Genomic DNA, 22,390 nt, shown 5'->3' with positions numbered 1-22,390 from the left:
TATAGGTAGGTACCTAACTACCTACCTATGATGACATAACTAGGTAGGTAGGTAAATAACTAAGTACCTATATTACCTATCTGATGCTATTTCTTTATTTACCTACGTACTGGGCCGTTTTAGGCAATGTTTTTGAAGAGCCAACATTTTGAAGCAGAATGGAAAGTGGCAATTTCACTACTATGGCAGGCCTTTTTTCTGACATTTTTTTTGTCAAATTCGCTATCTATTATGAATTTTATTTTGGTGTAGATTGGGTGGATTCAATTTTCATCAATACTTATCTAACGCCTGAAATGAAGTAAAATAATGCTGCATGCATGGCTTTTAAAATAAACGACTGCCAGAAAGCATACCTACCTCGATAAGTTTTCGGGCGCATTTTGTATAACAGTTACAGCTGACATCAACAAGTGACAGGAAGCGCGAAATTTCAAAAATCGAACAATTTTTTTTTCTGAGAAAATGGAGAAAAAGATGGAAAAATGAATAGATTGAATAGTGCTGTGTGGGCAGGGACAAAATATTAATTTTATCAATAATTCTGTGATAAGGAGTGATAACGCACAATCCAAACGCCGTCAGTTGAACTCTATTATCCTAACTATCAAGACTTTTCATTCCGGTAAGAAAGTGAAAGGTATTTTTCATAAAAAATTTAAAGTTTATTAAACTTGTTGATTTCTCAATCCATAGGTAAGCATATGGATTGAGAAATCAACAAGTTTTAGGACTCAAGTTTTAAAGGTTTTGTTTTTTTTTGGAGTCTTACCAAATTAATTAATGAATTTATACTTAAGGGGTAGAACATGGAGTTACATAGGATAGTTTTATGACTTAATACACATTAACTACCAAGTTACATATTACATAATGAAATATGAGTTACCAATAGAAAGATTCAGTGCTCCCACCATGTGCGGGTACAGCCCTCTAGTTTTGGGAAAGCACTAGTAGGACTTTTGGGGTTTGTTATTATGTCTGGTTAGGATTTAAATCAAAAAGTTTTGAGTTGGTGTAGTGTACATAGCTCTTTTAGCAGGGAGAGGAATATTCAGGATATGGGTCCAGAGAGTAAAATATTCCTAAAATCAGTATCTGGGCTACCTCATCCAGTGTACGGCCACCCTGTATGATACAACAAAGGTAAGAGTAAACTTATAATAGAGCGAAAAGTGATTAATACATATATATATTATGTACCTATCTAGAAAACCTTCGATTACATTAATAACAGTTGGTTTTACAGTTCAACTTTATGAGAGGTAGGTAGTTAAAGTTTGGACGTTTTTCGGGGTTTGCTTACAATTTTATGTTCAAATTTGAAATCGCTCTTTTAGCAGGGAGAGGAATATTCACGATATGGGTCCATAGAGTAAAATATTCCTAAAATCAGTATGAGGAACATTCCCACATTCCCCTAAAGGTTTTTTGTTGCACAACTTATGAAACACACTGCACCTGTGACATAATGTACAATGTCCATTAGACACAGGTAAAATGATTATGTAACTTGATACTCATACATCTTTATCATGTCATCCTGTGCTGTACTTACTGGTCTCCTAGAGAAAGCAATCTTCACCTTGTAAGTAAACCAAGGGTCAAAGTTTATTAAAGATGAGAAATTGAAATAACCATTCGAGACTTGGCGTGGTGATAGAAAACACTTTTTATTTAATGAATGGGGAGAACAGAATTTTTAAATGCAAAATTTACAAGTTACTTGAACCTCGTTTAGTTCGTTTAATAACAGGTTCTAAACTATTCTGTTCTAATCTATAACTTTCTTTTCTTTTTCAGAAGCAAGGACTATGCTAGCTCAGGGGAAGGTTTCCTCATGAACTTCATCGGTCTCCTGGTCATTCTGTATACAATCCTGATTGGCTATCTTCTGCACAAGCCGTCCTATAAAAGGTATCCTCGCCCTGAAGACGGTGTCCTCTTGGCAGGAGGCCTAGATTAGGTCCTCTTTCCATAAAACTTTAAATTAGGTCTTACCCTCTCCCTTACCCTTAAAACTATGGATTAGGTATTTTCCAACTGTCCCTCTGGTTTGGTCCCTGGCCCTGAAGACGGTGTCCTCTTGGCAGGAGGCCTAGATTAGGTCCTCTTTCCATAAAACTTTAAATTAGGTCTTACCCTCTCCCCTACGCTTAGAATTATGGATTAGGTATTTTCCAACTGTCCCTCTGGTTTGGTCCCTCTATTACTGTTGTTAGAAATACACCTGGGATATAAGTGAGGCCGTTATTTGTAGTTTTAACATTATTTTGTTGGGCCGACTATTACTGTTGTTAGAAATACACCTGGGATATAAGTGAGGCCGTTATTTGTAGTTTTAACATTATTTTGTTGGGCCGACAAAAAAAAAAGGTAAATTTGCAATACAATAAAATAAAACACTTAATAAAGAAAAAAGGTACACAAAACACTCAAATCGTAAAAGAATAAAATTTAAAAATCAAACATTTCAGTCGAAAAATAAATTGGAGTTATTTACATTTTAATATTTTAACACATAAACGTCTTGAGGAAATAAATAAATTTAATTACATATATTTTCATTATTTACTTACCTACTATAATACTATTTACAAGTCAGACTTTGAGATTACTAGAATAGGTGCTGTACATTATCCTAATTCTACGATTCTGTACATAAACTTCTGTAAATAATTAAAAATTAAGTACATAAGAGAAATTCTATGGCACGAAAAGCCCAGCCAATATTATGGAAATTTTCTATTTTCAAAAATATTACCTAAAGGACGAATAAAAACTTACCTATTTAGGGAATAAAGGAATTAGATGGCCTAGGTAAGGTAGAGAAAGTTTTAATTTAGGATTTGTCTTTTATAAACTACCTTCAAATTTTCTAAATTCAGTTCCGATATTATAAAGGTGTGTCCACAGTCTACGATAATCGATCAACGGCCGGTCGATCATGTTTGAACACACCTTTAGAATCTCGTATGGGTAAACCTATTCAAGTATTTGGCTCAAGAAATTATTTAATTTTTTTACTTTCTCTAAGTACCACCAATCTCAACCTCTCTAAAACCTTACTGATTGCACATCGCATTCTCGAAAAACGTGTATGTAAAACACTAAACGTATTCACATTTTCTTTCCTATCTACATTTTCTATAAATACAAATTATAAACACATTACTCCTTAAACATTCCGGAAGAGAAAGCACATTAGAGAACGCCCTGATCACAGCGAAGCACTAACTACGACGCGACCTGTTCCTGCACATTGCTCTCTACTTTGATCGGTGCTATGGATAGTACATTCTCATTGATTGCGTTCGCTATGTGCTGGTACGCTTGGTTCTGCAACGTTTTGTTCACGATGAGACTCAGGGCGGTTTCGTTGATTCCACTGTTGCCATTCATACTGACCGGTGTGAGGCTGAGGGCTCCCGAATTGAAAAATAGGGAGGGCGAATGATTTCGGGCAAGATCTTCTAGGGAGGAGTGCGAGAGGGGATGAGATGAGGGAGGAGGGGAGGTGTTTTCGTTTTGGCCGGACGAGTTGTTGTTGAGCGTTAGTGTGTTGTTGGACAGTTGAAAGCCGTACCCGGGGAACTGTAGGAAAAAGAAGAGATAAATTAATTAGAAATTCGGAATAATTAATTTCAATAGTGTCTACATTTTCACCGCCTAGCTATTTGATGACCGGGATTACTATCGCACCATCATTCTCTCTCATCAGGTTATAATGTCTTCAACCCTTGGTATTGAAATTGAAATGGACTCTGAACTGTAGTAACTGACAACATAGTAGCAGGGGTGACTAAAGAGCAATACCGCGGACGGGGAACATTACACTTACGTTTAGTTTACTCGGCCTTCCTCGCTTTTTATTGGTCAGTTCCGCTCCCACCTCCGAGTGTTGATGGATGTAGTGGTTCTTCAGCTTGTCGGACCGGGAGAAGGATTTAGCACACAAGGAACAAGCGTACGGTTTTTCACCCGTATGTGTACGGATATGTCGCTGGAGGTGCGATAATCTGAGGAAGGAGATGAAGCAAATGTCGCACTGGTGGGGTTTGTCACCCGTGTGTGTTTGTACGTGACGGCGCAGGTTCTGACGGTTGTTGAAGAATCTGGAAACGAGGAAATGGGAACTTTGTTAGAATTCGAAGGTTACTTTCGTGTATGGTCAGTGGTCACATTTCGACAGAGGCATAGAAGTCGTAAGATGACTTTGTTTCATCCGCTCAAGAGAGTTGAACAGACGGGGACTCTACGTTTCAGTTCTGTAGCTTAATCTTAAACTGTTAGTTGTTAAGTGATCGGGCCCACAATTTTTTGAAAAAGAGGCTTAAAGAAAACCAATTTTGAAAAAATAAATAATATGTGGTGCTCATAACAGGTGAAGCTTCCGTCATAAGTCATAAGTGATAGAACTTTGGTGCTCTTACCGCTTACAAATTCGGCACTGTAGATCGTGTTAGAATTCGAAGGTTACTTTCGTGTATGGTCAGTGGTCACATTTCGACAGAGGCATAGAAGTCGTAAGATGACTTTGTTTCATCCACTCAAGAGAGTTGAACAGACGTGGACCCTACGTTTCAGTTCTGTAGCTTAATCTTAAACTGTTAGTTGTTAAGTGATCGGGCCCATAAATTTTTGAAAAAGAGGCTTATTTTAAATGAAAGCCAATTTTTCAAAATAACATGTGGTGCTCACTATAGGTGAAGCTTCCGTCATAATCATAAGTCATAGGTGATAGAACTTTGGTGCTCTTACCGTTTACAAATTCGGCACTGTAGATCAGCCTGATTCAGTGATTCTTCCAGACAGTGTCCTATGTATGTAGACTGAGAGGATGACTTGATCTGACCGTTGTTATTGTTGTGGTTGAGTGGTTGGATAACTTCTCCGTCTGGTGCTATAATCATGTGCTCTTCATAATGGTCCTTGTCTTCATTGGAGGCTTTGGGTGATCCAGCCTAAGGAGGAAAGACGAGAAAAGAGAAAAATTAGATTCAGGATTCAGGCTATTGCGGAACTCTCTCTTTCTCTCCAAGAGTCTTCCTCAGCGTTCAGCGTACATAATAATTCCAGAAGGTACTTCGGGAGGTTCTACATATATTAATAATTATCGTACAGTTATGTCCCATTGTACCTAATGTAAATTAAATTGAACAATTCAGACAAATTAATCTACATATATATCTTATCTTTCGTTTAAATGGGAAAGTGCAAAAGTACTTACGGGTGAGACGTCTCCAGGTTTGATCATGCCTCCTCCATACTGAGTCACGTTACGGAATGTCTGCTCAGTGGGCGCTGTACTTGTTATGGGTGTTATCGGTGTGGATGGACTCACATCCACTTTACTGACAACTGGTCTTGTCTTCTCTTCCATATCCACATCCTCGTCTTCTGCTTCTGTGGAAGAGCGGGCTGGAGAGCTGCTGCTATGAGGATTACTGCTAGTGCTGCTGTTGTGATGGTTACTGCTGTTCTGTTGGGTATTGTTGCTGCTGTTAGATGAGGTGATATTGGAAGTTACATCCGGTGTCACTGACGATGGCTTTTGGATGAGACCTGGAAATTTTGAACAGATTTTTTATGAGACAACTGAGACACTTGGTTAAGATGTGTTTCTTGTCGTTTTTTTAAGCAACTAAGGACAAATGATGAGCTGGTTAAAACCAGAGAACGGTTTGCTTTTTATCTCTTATGGTCTGTCTTAGCAAATAGAAAGTAAGGCACGTATTTTGCAACCTCAAGTAAAGGGTGAATAGTTTTCAAATTATTTTATCTCAACACTCAGTATTAGGTATTCAGAAGTTCACCCCTCTTCAACCTCCTCCTCCTGTGCAAACCTAGCTGGCGATACATCAACGGGTAGGTACCGCATAACTCACCTTTGATCTGGAGCTCATTGGCCACTGCTAGTAGAGACGGCAACTCATCTTCAGAGACCTCCAGTGACCCCACGTACATGTAGTCTATCAGACACTTCATCTCCTTCCTCGATATTCCCTTCAGTATAACCACCGGATGATCGACCTCATGCGTCTTGAAGATGGCCTCAAAGTATGGACTGCATGCGGACAGCATCAACTTGTGTGCGCGTATCGTGCCGTCAGAACAGGAGAGAGTGACATCCACTAGATTCTGATCGTTGTAGAGGGATTCCAGTAGAGAGCGTAGGTTGGTCAGGTGATTGTTCCACCGGAGATGGAAGGATTTGGCGGCCGCCATTTGTTGGTTGATGGGAAACGGTGAGCTAATGAGTCGTAATTCTGTGGAAAGAAGAGAGAGGTGTAGTTAGAGTGTACTAATTGATAGCGCTTCTTCGTGGTGAAAACTGATACAGTTTCCAACTTGCAACTTGGGGAGATGTTTCCTTCCTATTTTATAAAGTTAATCACCTACTTACCTATTAAGTACCTACAGGGCCGGATTACCCATAAGGCAGAATGGCAGACTGCCACGGGCCCCGCGCTTTTGGTAGGAGGAAAGCCAGCCATTCCGAGAACGAACATTATCCCATCAGGATAAAATCCGCCCCAGGCGGGAATCGAACCCGCGGCCTAGCGGTTGCAAGGCAGACGTGCCACCAAGCAAGCTAACTAGGCAGGCAGATTTTATTTTTGTTCTTCATACTGAACCATTTTTCTTTTCTCATTGCAGTGAACCTCATCTACAGATCTCTAAGGAATTATGGGAAGAAGGGGCTCAAGCTATCCCATGCCTGTCTCCATGGTGTTATTCTCATCTTAGTTCTATTTGGTTTGGTCGCTGCTTTTGACTCTCACAACTTTGCTGTTCCTCCTAAACCCAACCTGTACACTTTGCACTCCTGGATTGGACTACTCACTGTGATCCTTTATTGCTCTCAGGTACAATAGAATAGAAAAGAGTAGAATAGAATCTAAGTACTTAGGTACCTGCTCCTTCTCAAATATCTTAGTAGTAAAAAAAAAAGAAAACAACAGAAGCTAATGTAGGTACTTACATGAAAATTAAATTATTTTAAGGAAATTCTAAGAACTCATAAAATTTAGCAATAATATATGTAAGTAATCTTTCAAGTGCTTGTTCACTTTTTTGGTAAAAATGGTTGGTTATTTTCGATAATTATGAGAACTCCTTTTTTAATGTAGAAAATTAAAATTACATAATTAAAACTTATTTATTATTAATGCCTTGTGCAACGAGTGTCTAATTTCTCATTTGCCTGGTTTGGTTTCAGTATGTGGTGGGTTTCATCTCATTCATGTACCCAGGCATTGCTGATGCTTTGCGAGGAGTTCTGATGCCATACCATGTATTCTGTGGAGTGAGCATCTTTATCATGTCATCCTGTGCTGTACTTACTGGTCTCCTAGAGAAAGCAATCTTCACCTTGTAAGTAAACCAAGGGTCAAAGTTTATTAAAGATGAGAAATTGAAATAACCATTCGAGACTTGGCGTGGTGATAGAAAACACTTTTTATTTAATGAATGGGGAGAACAGAATTTTTAAATGCAAAATTTACAAGTTACTTGAACCTCGTTTAGTTCGTTTAATAACAGGTTCTAAACTATTCTGTTCTAATCTATAACTTTCTTTTCTTTTTCAGAAGCAAGGACTATGCTAGCTCAGGGGAAGGTTTCCTCATGAACTTCATCGGTCTCCTGGTCATTCTGTATACAATCCTGATTGGCTATCTTCTGCACAAGCCGTCCTATAAAAGGTATCCTCGCCCTGAAGACGGTGTCCTCTTGGCAGGAGGCCTAGATTAGGTCCTCTTTCCATAAAACTTTAAATTAGGTCTTACCCTCTCCCCTACGCTTAGAATTATGGATTAGGTATTTTCCAACTGTCCCTCTGGTTTGGTCCCTCTTTTTCTAGGACTGAAGTTACATATGTACCTACTTATAAGGGACCTAAATTGTCTATAGACGCACATTAACAGGATTTTTTTTTGCACAATTACAGCTTTAAGGTGTTTCTGAAAAAATCACACAACTGAAAGAAGTGAAGATTTTTTTTTTAGATTTATTTTGAGCGGTTTGATTTTATTGTGTTAGAAAGTGGAATGAGGGCTTTCAAAATGGCTCTCTATTTTCCCAATAAGAAAATGTGTATTAGATAAATTTAGCTTAGCAACTACTACCTAAAATGAAAGTAGAACAATTTTAGACTAACCTTATTGAATCAAGATTTTTAGAGTTTAGATGGATTAATACGATTGTTAAAAAAAAAAAAAAAAAAAACAGTAAAAAACGTAACAAAACGTAACACAAAACTAGCTCAATTAAAGGACATTTTTTTTTTTTTTTTTTTTTTCAATGAGACCTTAGAAGTACTATATTTTATTCCAGTATTTAAGTAGGTACCTAGTATTTTTAAGCAACTTTGGGTGCTGTTCATGAGATCTCAGAATACTGTCAACGGGCACACAATCAAAACATTCAAAGAAGACTTGAACTGAATCCATTTCCTATTTACTCTAAGATTTGTGTATCTTTGTGTATTTTGCAAAGCTACAGTTGTCTCAAAAGACTAGGATATAAAACCCAGATATAATTTATATTAAGTGTGTAGGAGATAGAGGTTTCAGAATATTGGTTAAACGTACGTACTCTTTTAGTGGCTGGGATAGGTAACAATTTTGAAGCTAAATCAATTGTATTGAGGAATTTGATTTGGTTAAACTTTTAGTAAATTTTTAAGCCTTATTATTTCAATTTACCCAATTAAATCAATTTAAACTTTAAGTCCGGCTATTAATTAGAATACTTATGATTTGCTTTGATGCACAATGGTGTTTGGATAAAAAAGCTTTTGCCTTCAGTTTGTACTGTGTACCTATTATGTCTTTTGCTTTCTTTGGAAAGGACCAAATTGCTATCTTTAGGAAATTGCTTTGGACTTTCTTTATCACTTGTTATCTTTTGAACATCACATTTTTTTTTTTTTTTTTTTTTTTTTTTTTTTTTTTTTTTTTTTTAACCTTTTTTATTCTTTTTTTAGCACACATGTGTGTTTGTCTCCACAAATCTATCTAACCATAATATTTTATATTTAAAAACTTGGTCTTCTTGGTGTTTTATCTTTTTACTTTACTTTTTTTGATTTACCCTTCTCATTTATAATAATTAGCATTAGGTAGTAGGTACGTATAGTATTGTCCTTATATTTTATAAGCTCTCATGTCTACGAAATTTGGTTTGTGGTTCACATAAGAACGTAAACTGCCGAAATGTTGACCATTTTTTATGTGACTATCAGTTTTCTATGGGCTACACCAAATTGTCGTTCATTACCATTATCTTATTATGAATTATAGACTTTGTTTGTTGCCCTATTCCGTTTCAATATATTGTTATACCAACATGATCAATGTATTCAATATATCAACTTGATCTTGAAACAATGTTTCTTATTAACCCAAGTACCGTGTTAAAAATGGTCTTATATGTCACATGTCCAAATTTAGTAGATTCTGCTATGTTCTCCCATGTTTTAACCAGTACCTCATCTATATTTTTCAGTTTTCCGGTGCTCTTTTGTTAGTCTTTATTTTGCTAGTTCAATCTTTTATTTAAGTTATTAAGATTTTTATTTTTGTTATTCGTTTTCCAACTTTTTTTAACGTATTTACCTGTGTATCGTGTTTTTGTTTGGGTGTATTATTTTGTATTGTGATCTATCACTTTCAATTACAAAGAATTTATATACAATATTTTGAGTGACCCTCTGAAAGGAATAAGCAGTCTATCAGCGTTTTGGCATATTAGAACAGCAGTAAATTAATATAATTAGTAATTACCTAGCAATGAAAAGAAAATTTCATTTTCCATATTTTGGACTTTCTAGACTCCTCAGTCCTCCATTTACTTTATCTTCCTCTCAATAAGAAATTAATTTCCTATGTAATATTCTAACCTTTTATTTCTTTTAATTTTAAATTTATGAATATTTAACTCGGTACTTAGCATTTTCTTTTGTTTTAATACCTCTATTTTTATTTATTCTACAGTTTTAAATACCTAATCAATTAAAGTAACATTTATCAACTAATTTTTTGTAATTGCAATTTAAAAGACCAAATTAATTGTGGTAAAACATACTATAAAAATTGTGTGTATATTTTTTTACATTGTTATCACTCACTCGAAGTCAACTGATTGAAGAAATTCTCCACAACGAATTTGGTCCCAAACATTTATTGCTAACATTTAAAATCAAAACTTCCTCATATCATAAAACTCATCTTCCCAATATCTAATAAATAATGGAAATTCACATCTCATTAAATAATGCTATATTGTATCTGTTTTTCCCCTAAACCCCATTCAGTGCTGGTGTATTTATTTTGGTTTTTGTTCTCCTCTCTCTTCCTCTAGGTCATATAGAGCCAAGAACAACTGAATAATACAATTAAATATGTGAAGAAATAATGTGTATACCCACGTGGGGACTCTCATTACCTCCCAAGTACTTCTCTCAGCTAACGAGGACTATTGAGATGGCTCTACCAATGTACCAATCCCACCCTGTTAAGATGGCTTTATCAATCCAACCATTTAATGTGACCTGAAAATCGTTTTACCCAACTGTCATCGAGGTTTGTGGAAAAAGGAACAAATTTTATTTGCGTTCCATTGTTGCTCAAATTCGGTGTTCTGAATTTTAGCAGGAAACTGTACTATAGGAAATAAGCACTCATCTTTTTCTTTCAAATATTTAATAAAAATATATAAAAATGTAAATATTTTTATTTTTGCACAACGTTTAGAAAAATAAATACATTCCAATATTAACCTAGAATAAAACACAGATTTTTTTTTAACTTAATAGGCATTTAAAAATCAATATGTACACTCTTAGTCAAAAAGCCGTGTTTTATTATTTGTAAATGGTAAAAAATACCATCAGCTATACGGTATACATTCGTACGTTAGTAATCTTTTGGGCTGAAACGTTTACAACAAAAGTATTAACATCGTTGAAAAAAGAACTATCTTTTTAAGGAAGTACCTATTATTATTATTACTGTTAAATTTTAAGTTCGATCAGCCCAAACTGGGGGCCCCGCGCCTTTGAAACTGCCCCGGGCCCCGCGGGGGGCTAATCCGGCCCTGAGTACCTACATCCTACATAGGTACCTATCTATTGTCTACTGTGTACATACCTTATAAAAATCTTTATTCGAGAGCGAAAAAGTAAAACATACCTATCTACGTCGCGTCGTAAAAACTCACGAGACAAAATTCTGGAGGGAAACTCCCTCCAAAACACGAATCTTTCTACACCATCAGTCATCAACAGGGGTCCGAAGCCCCCAAGCTAAAACCGTTCCAAACCTCCTCCTGAGATAAGCTAAAATCCTCACCCCTCTAAAGGTTACCGTCTCTCCCCCTTTTCGTATTAAAAAAGAAAAATATGAAGCACACAATGGAAAGAGACAAACAAGTGAGAGGAAGGTTAGTTTCTTGGAAATTTCGTTCGAAAAATAAAAAGCAATAAGAGGGGCTTCCAAAAACCCTCCCCCTCCTACAATTTCAAACCCTTCAGGGGTATAAATCCACGGGGTTGAGAAGGTATCTTTTCGAGTCCCCTTTTTTGTCAAAAAAATATTTCGACCCCTTCTCGTGTGCCTTTTGTTGGAAGGAAAAGAGAGAGTTTCTCTATCCTAAGGAATTGTTTATTGAGTCCTGACAAAATGTTAAAACAAAACAGGTAGATAAACAGGTTCAAGGGACGCATATTAACATCTTTAGGGATTACAACAGGTGAATTTCAACTGTTATATTGGAACAGGTACAATGCAAAGGTTATGTGAATGTTGTATAACTTAGGTAACGGGTATCTTTATTGATTATTATTTTTATTACCAAGCGATTTATGGTTTTGATACTCTTAATTGGGGTAATCATAAAAGTAGCTCTTCTAACAGTTATAAAGACAGTTACTTAGGTAACGGGTATCTTTATTGATTATTATTTTTATTACCAAGCGATTTATGGTTTTGATACTCTTAATTGGGGTAATCATAAAAGAAGCTCTTCTAACAGTTATAAAGACAGTTATTTTGCAGTATTGTCCCCAACAGTAGATACTCAGTACTCACTGACCAAGACTGTCCATAGGATCGAAGCTTTGTTGGAACGAGTCCATTGGATTAGAAAACTTCCATGAGGGTTTTGAGTTCAGTGCTATTAGTCTTCAGATAATTCCAACTCTTTAGCGAAATGATAAAAGATAGCTAATAGAACATAGAACTTCCACACCAAACCTCAAATTCTGTACGCAAAAATTTCAACTTTTGGCGGGATGTGAAGCCAGGACCTCCGTCGTGCAGGTTCAGCTATAGCGTGGTATAGACAATATACATACGTTCATACCTAGTTCCTATCCCTCGGGACACACAGAATTTACGTGACGTGTGTCGACTCACACTGTTTTTTCCACAACAGTCTTCGCTCCATAGGCCACACTGTATACTCGTATTTCCAATTAAATATCCCCCATAGTACGAATCCGAATGTATACGCTACCTAGACAATATTCTCCTACAGGGGGGCATTGGCTCATGAAACGAATGCCCAGGGGGGCATGCAAGGTGCCCCCTGCAGACTGAGGAGTTCCATTAGTGAAACAAAAAGACCCCGAGACCTTGTATCAGTTTTTTTAGCTTCAACATAAGATATTTTTGTAGCGAGATTAACATCACATTAGGACGAAAATAGAGTTCCTTGAATAACGAAGAATTCTTAGTCCTCGGTGAGAAGAGCTAAATGCAAATTCACGGGGAAACCGTATTGGGCAACCGGATCAAAGGCTCACTTTGCAGCTCCCAAGTTCCTTCAAAATCAGGCAGCCAAAAATAATAAATCACAGGATAATCTTGCTTTAGGTTACTGAAGACAGCATTGGACCAAGTTTTCTTATCGCATCTTTTTCTCAATCCCATGTCCTGCAGCCTGAACTTTCACGTGTCACACACAATAAGTTGCCGTCTCCCGTCTCTCCTCTAAGTAATATTAGGAATTATATGCACTCCCGCTCTCCCCTCAGAAGAAGGGTGAAGTTGAGCTTTTCAGGAAAAGTTCTCCTACCCCATCCAAAACCCCCTTCCCTTCTATTATCCCCCCACTTCCCAAAGTGTACAAAGTATGACTCATGGACGCAGAGGAAGAATCCAGGAAGGGAGAGGGGGAGAGAGAGAAGGGGGAATTCTATAATGGGTTTTCGAACCCCCTCCAGAGAGAGAGAGAGCGAGAGAAAAAAGCGGCCCTAAGGGGTTGGGGGTATATTCCCCTTGTTCAATTTCAAAAAACGACGAAACTGTTCCTCCCTAATTGTACTGAGGAGCGTGGGCCCCTTACATTATTTAGAAGGGGTCCACTGGGCGCGTCCCCCTTCCTTTTCTTCATTTATTAAAAAGCGCTCAAACTTGCAACGCTGTGCAAGCTGATGTTCAGCTTTTCCGGAGGGGTTTCGGAAAAATTTTCCAGTTCCCCCTTGTGTGAGGGTGAATGGGAGAGCGCTGTTGCCAATATACCGAGGGAGGGGGGAGCTGGTCTTATAATCAACGCGAGGGGAGAAAGATTTATACGTCCCGATCAAGTTCAGATAAGTGAGTAAAAAATATCTGAAAACTTTTAGTCTAAAAACACAATAAGCAAGGATGCAAACACAGTGGCCGCAACTGCTTTCCAGTACAGCGGCAGAAATGACTATCGAGTACCTACCCCGACGCAAGAATGACTTTCATTTGAGAGGCAGGATTGTGAAACTTTCTTACCCTACAAGTCTGTATACCCCCGATCAAGTTCAGATAAGTGAGTAAAAAATATCTGAAAACTTTTAGTCTAAAAACACAATAAGCAAGGATGCAAACACAGTGGCCGTAACTGCTTTCCAGTTTCCAGTACAGCGGCAGAAATGACTATCGACTCTATCGAGTACCTACCCCGACGCAAGAATGACTTTCATTTGAGAGGCAGGATTGTAAAACTTTCTTACCCTACAAGTCTGTATAAGAAGTCAAAGTGTAACAAGCGTACCTGTTTCAACGAAACAAGACACAAGGAACCTGCAGCCTACATCAACTGAAACAAATTAGGAAGAACTGAGAACTGTATCTAACCCCTGCATTATCCAAGTCATAAAGCTGTACCTGTAACCGCGGACCCAGGAGACCCCAGGTAGTCAGGTAACCATCGGACCTTGAGATCCCACGGTACACCCCCCCCTATACGCCATCTCTCATCTCCCCCTCGAAATCACCTGTCTGTGACCTTGAAGGTTTTAACAATAGGAGATTATAAATTAGGGGACCCAGCTTGGTACCCCTGCTCGTAAAAATCCGAATGTAACGTTTTTTTTATTCTTCTCTTGGGGTCTTTTTCTTCACGAAGTTAACTGAACCAAAATGGTACACCTTGCTCTCACTGAGATTACACAATGAGATCTAGATAGTTGATAGATCCTGACTGGATTCCATTGTAAAGAGCGCGAGATGAGGGTGGGAAAATTAGTTACCTACTTTGTTAAAAATCAGAGGTTGGTAGGAATCGGGGGATTATCTCATTGGGTTTATGTCATGTCGTGATGTCATTACGTCAAAAACAGATTGCATAACTTGTTAATGTCAGGGAAAACTTGGGCTTGTATAAACTTGGACTTTTTTTCTTGGGGTCTTTTTCTTCACGAAGTTAACTGAACCAAAATGGTACACCTTGCTCTCACTGAGATTACACAATGAGATCTAGATAGTTAATAGATCCTGACTGGATTCCATTGTAAAGAGCGCGAGATGAGGGTGGGAAAATTAGTTACTTTGTTAAAAATCAGAGGGTGGTAGGAATCGGGGGAGTATCTCATTGGATTTATGTCATGTCGTGATGTCATTACGTCAAAAACAGATTGCATAACTTGCTAATGGCAGGGAAAACTTGGGCTTATAACTTGGACTTTTTCAAAGATGAACTTCCAGTTTTCAAAGGCCATGTTTTTTCTTCTAGGAATATTCTTTAGTTGTAAAGGCCATTAATTCTTGTTTATGACATTTAGAAGGTAAAAATAACAAAGGTAGAGAGAGATCTCCTTAGAACGAATTACGAACGGGAGCAACTTATAAATTTTAATTGTGCCAAGAAGTTGCTTGCCTCATACAATGTTACAATGTTGCTCCCCGATGAATACCTACACCTCGCTAATTTTCATGACTTGGACTCGAACCACTATCCTTCGGATCCAAAGTCCATTAACCCCCACTACCCCTTTTGGAACTGAGATAACAGAAGAATCATTTTGAGATTAGATTTGCAACAGAATCTGCAACCCCTAAAGGTGTGTCCAAACATAGTCGATTGGTCGTCGATCGACGAGGTAAATCTATGGTGTTGAGGCAGTGTGGACGGTTCAGTCGACATCAATCGACGGCCTGTCGACTTATGTGTGGACTACTGAGGACACACCTTAATCTTGATCTGATTTCAACTTTGGTAATTCGGACTACCTAATTTCGAGTAAGTGCTCACTAAGCTCAATTAGTGGAATTCGGTACTCATATTTCTGCAAGTGAGTAAACATTTGACTCAAATTTTACACTAAAAACCTTAGCAGACAGTGACGTTAAACATCGAGTACTCAAGTCGTTCCGGTACTCTGCATGTTCATTGTTTGCCAATTCTGGGAAGTTGAAGACCGATTCCCAGAAGGAATATGCACACCGAACCTAACTTCGGTTTGCGGGAAGTCCGGAGTGGAATGGTCTTTAAATGTCACCTTGGACCTTGTTATAGAGGTTTATCGTCCCGGTACAACTGCTAAGGTCTTTAGTAACGGGGGGTTTAACCGAGCGGCGACAAACTATACCAGCCGTTTTGGGGGGGAAGTACTATATAACGTATCTAACTCATTTTTTTGAAAATTGGACTCCCATCTTTTTTCCCGAGGGGTCTTCATTTTACAAATTAAATTATTTAGGTTTACTGGTTCATTTTGTCTGCATGAAAAAATAAAGTTGTAAGTTGTAAGCTTTTTTTTTTTTTGCGTGATAATTTCGTTCGTAAGTCGGTACCTACTTTTGATACCTATTGAAACGTAAATTACGTCGTGATCTACAGGGATCTAGGCTAATAAAATAACCGACGGGAAATCTGATTAATAGCTGGATTTTATTTTACCTCTTGATTATTCAATTTATTTTTTTAATTAATTTGCCATAATATGTCAAAATCACATCTGCAAACTTTGTATTTCGCGGCTTAGCCTTTTCCACTGCAATTTCTAGAGAAAGATTTACGACGGTCCTTCCGGTGGAATACAACTCTTTACCTACATAGACGGTCGTTTTTTGAAACTTTGAAAACATGTAGCTTTTCTCCTATGTCCATGGCAAACCGATTGTTTGAAGAATCCGATAAGTATAGGTAGGTAATTATTATCAAATTACTCAAATCATGTAATTCATAATCGGTTCTAATCCTCTTGCATGCCCAGTTTTGATCAAGATAGGTAGGTAATGATTATCATCTCGAAGTAAAGTTTACGTTGGAAAGATAGATTTGACAAACTGACTCTAAAGAAAACAATTGAACATAACTGAGATGTCTGCTAGATAAAATCTTGAACTTTTGTTGGTAAAAAGTCCAATTTTGTCTTCACAATATGGTTACAATATTGCCGATTTAACCAAATCTTTTAGGACTTTGAACATAGATGAACGTTAGACTATCCGTGCTCAGAAAGTCACCAAAAACATTGTTGGTAAAAAGTCCAATTTTGTCTTCACAATATGGTTACAATATTGCCGATTTAACCAAATCTTTTAGGACTTTGAACATAGATGGACGTTAGACTATCCGTGCTCAGAAAGTCACCAAAAACGCTCCTTTTTTGGGGTCGAAAGTTCCTACTTATCCCCAAAGGCCAAAGGGTTTCAATAGAAATTTTCAAAGAAATCAAGCATAGATTTTCACAGGAAAAGGAAAACAACCAAAAAAAAAAAAAAAAAAAAAAAAAAAAACATCAGTGTGTTGTTTATTTTTGGTTCTTGGGGACATGACCAATAGACCAACTATCTCTTGAAGAGGGACTAAGCTGTCCCCTACGTATTGTTGTTGTTATTTAGGTAACAGGTACAATAAATGAGAGTCCCTTTTCCGTTATAGGGAATTTCTCCCGGGTACCGTGAAATCGTGGGTCTATTGTGTGTAGTGATTGGTTTCTAATTCCATTGTCATTAGGAATAGGTTAAGTGTTACGAGGAAATCGCTATTGTACGTACTGGAGGGATCCCTTTGGCCTTTGGGGATAACGTTATTTTGTAGGAACTTTCGACCCCAAAAAGGAGCATTTTTGGTGACTTTCTGAGCACGGACAGTCTAACGTCCATCTATGTTCAAAGTCCTAAAAGATTTGGTTAAATCGGCAATTTAATTCTTGTTTATGACATTTAGAAGGTAAAAATAACAAAGGTAGAGAGAGATCTCCTTAGAACGAATTACGAACGGGAGCAACTTAAAGTATCATATCTGTGATAGGTATACTACCTACATACCTACAAAGAAATTTTAATTGTGCCAAGAAGTTGCTTGCCTCATACAATGTTGCTCCCCGAACCCCGATTAATACACCTCGCTAATTTTCATGACTTGGACTCGAACCACTATCCTTCGGATCCAAAGTCCATTATCCCCCACTACCCCTTTTGGAACTGAGATACCAGAAGAATCATTTTGAGATTAGATTTATTTATTATTAACAGTTTCATAGCCCAAAGCTATAGCATTTTTTTACATGAGTGCACAAAAATTTGGTACAGAATAAAATACAAGATTGATACATGATGGATTTGGGGACATTTTAGACATTTTTGAGATTAGATTTGCAACAGAATCTGCAACCCCTAAAGGTGTGTCCAAACAGTCGATTGCCCGTCGATCGATGAGGTAAATCTATGGTGTCGAGGCAGTGTGGACGGTTCAGGCGACATCGATCGACGGCCGGTCGACTATGTGTGGACTACTGACACACCTTAATCCTGATCTGATTTCAACTTTGGTAATTCGGACTACCTAGTTGATTTTTCCGCTGGAATGACTACTTATTCCATCCTACGCTACTGAAGTACTGACTGTTCGACCGTACGCGAATGACCTTTTCAAATTCAGGGAATGCCTCATTAGAAGCCAAAGCAAAACAATACCTTCGGACAAGGAACGGCAAACAAGAACAGAAAAAAAAACACATCGGAATTCCAAGAAAGGTGGATTTTTTTTTCATCAACTTCCTTGGAACCCTCGATTCCAAGAAAGGACAACAACCAAGAAGAAAAAAAACCATCAGTGTGTTGTTTATTTTTGGTTCTTGGGGACATTACCAATAGACTTACTATCTCTTGAAGAGGGACTAAGCTGTCCCCTACGTATTGTTCTTGTTATTTAGGTAACAGGTACAATAAAAATGAGAATCCCTTTTCCGTTATAGGGAATTTCTCCCGGGTGCCGTGAAATCGTGGGTCTATTGTGTGTAGTGATTGGTTTCTAATTCCATTGTCATTAGGGATAGGTTAAGTGTTACGAGGAAATCGCTATTGTGCGTACTGGAGGGATCCCTTTGGCCTTTGGGGATAACGTTATTTTGTAGGAACTTTCGACCCCAAAAAGGAGCGTTTTTGGTGACTTTCTGAGCACGGATAGTCTAACGCACATCTAATCTATGTTCAAAGTCCTAAAAGATTTGGTTAAATCGGCAATATTGTGAAGACAAAATTGGACTTTTTACCAACAAAAGTTCAAGATTTTATCTAGCAGACATCTCAGTTATGTTCAATTGTTTTCTTTAGAGTCAGTTTGTCAAATCTATCTTTCCAACGTAAACTTTACTTCGAGATGATAATTATTACCTAATACCTATCTTGATCAAAACTGGGCATGCAAGAGGATTAGAACCGATTATGAATTACATGATTTGAGTAATTTGATAATATAATTACCTACCTAGATACTTATCGGATTCTTCAGACAATAGGTTTGCCATGGACATAGGAGAAAAGCTACCTATTTTCAATGTTTCAAAAAACGACCGTCTATGTAGGTAAAGAGTTGTATTTCACCGGAAGGACCGTCGTAAATCTTTCTCTAGAAATTGCAGTGGAAAAGGCTAAGCCGTGAAATACAAAGTTTGCAGATGTGATTTTGACATAGGTAATTATGGCAAATTAATTAAAAAAATAAATTGAATAATCAAGAGGTAAAATAAAATCGTTCAAACAATCATGAGATGCATTAAAGAACAAAATCCGAGTGCAACTGTTCATTGTAGTTACTTGCATCACCGCTAGATGCAGCTAAAGGTTTGTCAGAAGGTACAGTGTGCTTGTCAAATTGCTGTTCTCCCTATTCTCCAATAACTAACGGGTGCTCGAAAAGTTTGGAATTGATTGACTCTTCGGGGTAGTATTCGCAGATGGTCAATTTCGAGGAATAAGGAATGTTCAAGTAGGTACCTATTTATAGCTATGAAAATACGCTTCCCTTACGTTGAGTTGGTTTTTTTTCTTTTTTTCAGGGATGCCAATAATCTGTTGATTGAAAAATTCACCTTCAGGCTAATAATTACATACATGATCCACAGATTGACATTCAATGATAACCTAAAAGGATCATCGATCACAATACTTGTACCTACCTAGTTGTAAAAGAATCCTTAAAAATCATAAAATTTGGTGGAGATGACAAAACTACCATCTTTCACTCAACATTTTTCTACAATAGGTACCTACATTAATAGTGGAGATACCAAAACAACCAACTTTTCAAAGCAAAATTTATCATGACGTATTTATTAGAGCAGTATTTCCTAAGACGAAAAAAGTGCTTTACCTTTGTTCATAGAAAATACGCTTAGAACAAATTTCACTTGTGAAACGAACACGTCTGATACGTAAACAAAACTGAATACTGATATAAAGTGTGTTCAAAGTTGTTTACTATAGGTTCCTCGGGTCTTCAATGAACTCTGAAATGGGATTTTCTCATTCTCGTTTTGAACCCCCGCGCTCTGTGAAAAAAAATCAGTGCTGGGGCCCGGGCGAGGCCTTTGGGGACCTTTGAACGAAGGAGGGGCTCTGGCGATGGTGTTACAGTAAGTTGAATTGAAGTGAATATTGTAGTAGGAATCGGGGCTATTTTATATGAAGGCAAACTATTCAAAAATGTATTTCCCCGAGCAATATACAAAACTTTCATGATTAACATACCTATAGGCTATAGGTATTATTTTGGACGCGAACAGCAAATCTCAAGATCCGAAATTCATTGAAACTCTACTGAGGTTGTTCAAGCCCTTGTAATGAACGATGACCACAACAGACAAAAGGTCGTTTTCAAAAATGGCCGCCTCGTTAGAAAAATTGACAAAATGGGAACGCTGCGCTGTATCAAATCCTCAACAATCTACATACACAGACGGAATCATCAAGTACCCGTTTTGACGGCACTGGTTTTCGCTATTTATAATAATACCCTCTGAGGGGAGTCGAAAAAATAATTTGGAAGTCTTGTTAGACCCCCAGGGGGACAATAAGGGGGGCTTTAACATGAAATGAGTTGCCACATTGGGGGATATGAAAACTCTAATAAGCCAATGGGTGTGGGAAATTTGCAAGGTGCTACGCCGCAGGAGACAGATCTATATTGATGGGTGTGGTGTGTGTGTGGGGGTGTGTTTGTGTGTGTGGTGGTCCCGTACAAAGGACGGGTCAACCACTAGACATGAAATGAGTTGCCACATTGGGGGATATGAAAACTCTAATAAGCCAATGGGTGTGGGAAATTTGCAAGGTGCTACGCCGGGCTTTAACATGAAATGAGTTGCCACATTGGGGGATATGAAAACTCTAATAAGCCAATGGGTGTGGGAAATTTGCAAGGTGCTACGCCCCAGGAGGCAGATCCAGCATAAAATTATACGTCGGGAAATTTTGTTCTATGGGTTCTTGTTTATGTTTTTCCACCACATGTCAGGTCGGGTTTTCCCAAAAGTTGACGAAGTTCAAGGCTTGTGAAAGCTTGGTTTTTGAAGGCTCCTTTGAATGAGACTGAAAAGGAAAGTTTCCTTACCTTTCTACTGATACAGGCTAAAAGGACTTTTCCTGAGATAACTACCTAATAATACCCTTGTATCTATTGTTTCTTACCAATATCCTCGTCCAAGCGATGTTTCTGTTAAAAAAAAAAAGTAAAAATCAAGCTTAAATTTTACTGTTTCGTCTGTCAAATTAAAAAAAAAAGCTTTAAAATGAGCATTTTTCCACTTGAGACCCAAACTTGAAGGTAAATGACGTGTCTTGCAACAAGGAACAAAATTAGCAACAGAAGACAGTCAAAATGAGAAACAATTTTATACAAAGTTGGTCATGTAGGTTTCGGTAAACACACTTATATTTGAAAGTTCTGGGAAAAATAGGGCTGTTAGAAACCAGGTTAACAAGTAACACCCCATCATCATGTACCTACCTAGATACTTACGTAAGATTGGATATATCCAATTTTAGAGCTATCTCTATAAGGTTCTGGTTCTGGTAATTATAATTGTCTACCTACTTTTAGGTAAAAATAACTCCATATTTCCTCATTTTAGCGCGAATAACTAATGCACTATTACCTATTTAGAAAATCTTTGGGGCTTATTTTAAAAATATTCCCCCACCCCAACATTTCATTTTGAGATCCGAGTGCTTAATCTTTGGTTATATTGCGAGCATTTATGACGTCACAATTATGCGCTGATCACTGTATACTCCTCATGTGTGACGTCACCACTTGATCTTTCACATCCATAATGGTTTCCCGCAGGCATTTCAACGCCTCCTTTGCCTCAATAGCCAGCATGCCTTCTGGAGTCTTAGCAGGTTCGTAGAACAGCAACGCTAAGGCTTCTTTCAGGAGGGCTTCGGCCTCTTCCAGTTTGGATAGGAATTGGTTGTGGTCCATGTTGCCACATTGGATTTCCTTGTTGGCCAGAAGTACCACTGGGAGGTGAAGCGTGTAGAGGGTGATTCCTGGGGAATAAAGAGGAAATAAAGGGGAATAGGTTGAATTGCCGTGAAACATAGGTTAAGGTTGAAGGCAGCCAGTAGCGATAGCAAGCGTTGATTGCTTCAGTTCCCCAAGGACCACGGTTGGTCCAGTGGTAACGCGCTTGCTTGCCATGCAAAAGGTCCCGGGTTCGAATCCCACCATCGACAAAAATTTGTACTCGTTTTTCGATTGCAAATATTTCAACGGGTTACTTTCTGGTGTTCTCGTGTTGACCCAGCACCTAAATGGGAAGTATTGTGCCCCTTCTCGCCCATCTGACGAAAGGCAAACTACGGGATGGGCATGCCACGCCACAGGCCACATCAAGCGT

The 22,390-nt window shown here is 38.0% G+C and overlaps 3 protein-coding genes across 12 annotated transcripts in view; 1 reads left to right on the top strand and 2 right to left on the bottom strand.

The window, feature by feature from the left end:
• LOC103519426 (putative cytochrome b561) overlaps window positions 1–10,782 on the top strand; it is a 26,697-nt gene extending 15,915 nt beyond the window's left edge. For 7 of the 10 annotated variants that reach the window (XM_008484530.2, XM_008484516.3, XM_026830964.1 and 4 more), the window contains 3 exons: window positions 6,661–6,869; window positions 7,223–7,377; window positions 7,593–8,229. In XM_008484530.2, coding sequence (XP_008482752.1) covers window positions 6,661–6,869; window positions 7,223–7,377; window positions 7,593–7,755 — 527 coding nt within the window. In that variant the 3' untranslated portion in view covers window positions 7,756–8,229. Of the gene's footprint in view, window positions 1–6,660; window positions 6,870–7,222; window positions 7,378–7,592; window positions 8,230–10,365 lie in introns of those variants that run through there. The other 3 variants (XM_026830958.1, XM_017448307.2, XM_026830948.1) reach the window with 3 other exon arrangements.
• The window catches only part of LOC103519418 (zinc finger and BTB domain-containing protein 14-like), a 24,163-nt gene continuing 4,241 nt past the window's right edge, over window positions 2,469–22,390 (bottom strand). Inside the window, exons 2-6 of the mRNA XM_008484506.3 lie at window positions 5,889–6,269; window positions 5,231–5,565; window positions 4,762–4,964; window positions 3,842–4,115; window positions 2,469–3,594 (exon numbers count right to left, since the gene is read on the bottom strand). Of these exons, the coding sequence (XP_008482728.1) occupies window positions 3,238–3,594; window positions 3,842–4,115; window positions 4,762–4,964; window positions 5,231–5,565; window positions 5,889–6,228 (1,509 nt within the window). The 5' untranslated portion in view covers window positions 6,229–6,269 and the 3' untranslated portion in view covers window positions 2,469–3,237. The remainder of the gene's footprint in view (window positions 3,595–3,841; window positions 4,116–4,761; window positions 4,965–5,230; window positions 5,566–5,888; window positions 6,270–22,390) is intronic.
• LOC103519470 (SET domain-containing protein SmydA-8) overlaps window positions 21,345–22,390 on the bottom strand; it is a 14,105-nt gene continuing 13,059 nt past the window's right edge. The window contains exon 7 of the mRNA XM_026831032.1: window positions 21,345–22,040. Within this exon, the coding sequence (XP_026686833.1) occupies window positions 21,769–22,040 (272 nt within the window). The 3' untranslated portion in view covers window positions 21,345–21,768. The remainder of the gene's footprint in view (window positions 22,041–22,390) is intronic.

The sequence above is a fragment of the Diaphorina citri genome, unplaced genomic scaffold (genome assembly GCF_000475195.1).
Source record: "Diaphorina citri unplaced genomic scaffold, Diaci psyllid genome assembly version 1.1 scaffold65, whole genome shotgun sequence".
Taxonomy (NCBI): domain Eukaryota; kingdom Metazoa; phylum Arthropoda; class Insecta; order Hemiptera; family Psyllidae; genus Diaphorina; species Diaphorina citri.
Note: the sequence above shows the minus strand (reverse complement) of the source record. Positions and strands in the feature narration are given on the sequence as shown.